The sequence below is a fragment of the Nicotiana tomentosiformis genome, chromosome 6 (genome assembly GCF_000390325.3).
Source record: "Nicotiana tomentosiformis chromosome 6, ASM39032v3, whole genome shotgun sequence".
Taxonomy (NCBI): Eukaryota; Viridiplantae; Streptophyta; class Magnoliopsida; order Solanales; family Solanaceae; genus Nicotiana; species Nicotiana tomentosiformis.
The window spans coordinates 36,414,806-36,417,300 of record NC_090817.1 but is presented as its reverse complement, the minus strand read 5'-3'; the positions used below and the strand labels follow the sequence as shown (position 1 = coordinate 36,417,300).

The 2,495-nt window shown below is 40.2% G+C and overlaps 1 protein-coding gene across 1 annotated transcript; it reads left to right on the top strand.

Annotated features, from left to right (window-relative positions):
- Positions 1-217: 217 nt before the first annotated feature.
- LOC138893805 (uncharacterized) lies at positions 218-544 on the top strand. Its single transcript, XM_070178468.1, has one exon. It carries the CDS (start codon positions 218-220, stop codon positions 542-544), a length of 327 nt encoding a protein of 108 aa, XP_070034569.1.
- Positions 545-2,495: the final 1,951 nt, after the last annotated feature.

Genomic DNA, 2,495 nt, shown 5'->3' with positions numbered 1-2,495 from the left:
AACCCGACGGATAAGGATTATGAACCACTTACCACATATTTCCCAGATGAAGAAGTGTTGTTTGTTGGGGAGGACATTTCAGAGTCATACCCAGGTTGGAAAATGTTTTTGATGGAGCTATAGATTTCAACTGAGTAGGAATTCAGACAGTCCTATTTTCGAGTCGGGACAACATTATTTGGCTTCATCCAAGATAAGGTTCCCTTGTGCAAATAATATGGCTGAATACAAGGCGTGCATCCTCGGGCTTAGGATGGCAGTAGAAATGAACATCAAGGAACTATTGGTCATAGGAGATTCCGATATGCTAATTCACCAATATCGAGTTCAAGCATGTCCCAGAATCCAGAATGCATTTGTCGATGCTCTTGCAACTTTGTCATCCATGATTCAACATTCGGACAAGAATTACATCGACCCTATCGAGATAGAAATTCGAGATCAGCATGCATACTGTTTCCACGACATCAAAAGTTTCTTTCAGGCAAGAGAATATCCAGAGAGTGCCACTAATAGTCAGAAGAGAGCATTGAAGAGATTATAAAATCACTTTTTTCCTTAACGGGGAAGTCCTATATAGGAGAACCTCGGATTTGGGTCTTTTAAGGTGTGTAGATGCTGCCGAGGCAACGAGATTATTGGAAGAAATACATGCAGGAACATGCGGGCCTCACATGAATGGTTTCACCCTAGCCAATAAGGTTCTGAGGGTCGGATATTTTTGGATGACCATGGAAAAGGATAGCATCCGCTACGTGCAAAAGTGCCACCAGTGTCAGATTCATGGGGATTTCATCCGGGTTCTGCTGAATGAGTTAAACGTGATGGGTTCTCATTGGCCGTTTGTCGCTTGGGGCATGGATATGATTGGACCTATAGAACCCGCTGCAACGAATGAGTATCATTTCATATTGGTATACATCGATTACTTCACTAAATGGGTTGAAGATTCTACATACAAGGTTGTCACGAAGAAAGTAGTGGCAGATTTAGTTCGTAACAACATCGTTTGTAGATTCGAGATTCTAGAGTCAATCATAACTGATAATGCAGCCAATCTCAACAGCGATATCATGAGGGAGATTTGCGAGAAGTTCAAAATCATCAATCTTAACTCCATAACATATAGACCATAGATGAATAGGGTAGTTGGAGCAGCCAACAAAGACATTAAGAGGATCTTGCGAAAGATAGTGGACAATCACAGGCAATGACATAAGAAATTATCATTTGCCCTACTCAGTTAGTGCACTACTATGATGACATCTTCTAAGGCAATGCCATACATGTTGGTGTATGGCACTGAAGCTGTAATACCTGCAGAGGTCGAGATACCATCTTTGAGAATTATCTAGGGAGCCAAGTTAGATGATGCAGAATGGATACGTGTCCGGAAAGAACAACTCATGCTCATCAATGAAAAGAGATCGGATGTAGTATTTCATGGTCAAATATATCAAAATAGGATGGCCAATGCATTCAACAAGAAAGTAAAACCTCGGCAATTCACATCAGGGCAACTGATTTAGAATAAGATATTCCCCTATCAAGAAGAAGTTAAGGGGATGTTCGCGCCAAATTAAAAAGGTTCTTATGTGGTCCATCAAGTATTGTCGGTAGGAGCATTAATCCTAGCAAAAATGGATGGCAGAGTGCGTATGAAACCTAACAATTCAGATGTAATCAAGAGATTCTATATCAGAAGACAATAGAGTTAGGTTTTGTTGTAACAGAACTACACCGGAATCGACTTCCCACAGTGGGATACATAGGCAACTCACATAGGGTCCTGTCCCTCTCTTGTAATAGAAAACCCAAATGTCATTGTTTCGTGTATTCGGAACTACGCCACGACTTTATTTTTCATTGGCAGGAATACGTAGGCAATCCACATCAGATTCAATTATCTATTGTAATCGAACTATGTTTTGTCCTGATTCCATTTGGATACGTAGGAAGTCTGAGTCAGACTCAGCCATATCATTTCAAATTTTTACCATTTTTTAATCTATTGTAATTGAACTAAGTTTTGACCTGATTCCATTTGGATACGTAGGCTTTTTTAGCCAGGCTCGATTATTTCATTTCATTTCATCCTCTCATCACTTTGTTATCCTCGAACTACGTTTAGACCTGATTCCGCTCGAATACGTAAGAAACCTTAAAAGTTTAGTCATAACCCTAGTAAAGCCTTTGTAATACATTGCTTAGATTATGACGTAATCACGATGGCAGGAAGCTACGTCATCATGGGCACATCCAGGAAAGCATCGTCAACAAGGTGGAGCCATCCAGAAACGATACTCGTATCATAAGGAACTTATAAACATGTCATAATCCGGAACAACGACGTTTACCATAAACATAAACATTTTTCAAAATGACTTTTAAAGGAATTCTACTTCTCCACTTACCGAACTTCAGGGCATAATTCACCAGATCCGGGGGAAGGCTAGGTCCACGATCAATATAAATCAATGCCCCTCCCCTACTAA

Coding starts and splice junctions, on each gene's coding strand:
- LOC138893805 (XM_070178468.1), top strand. CDS start 218: ATGGCTGAATACAAGGCGTGCATCCTCGGGCTTAGGATGGCAGTAGAA.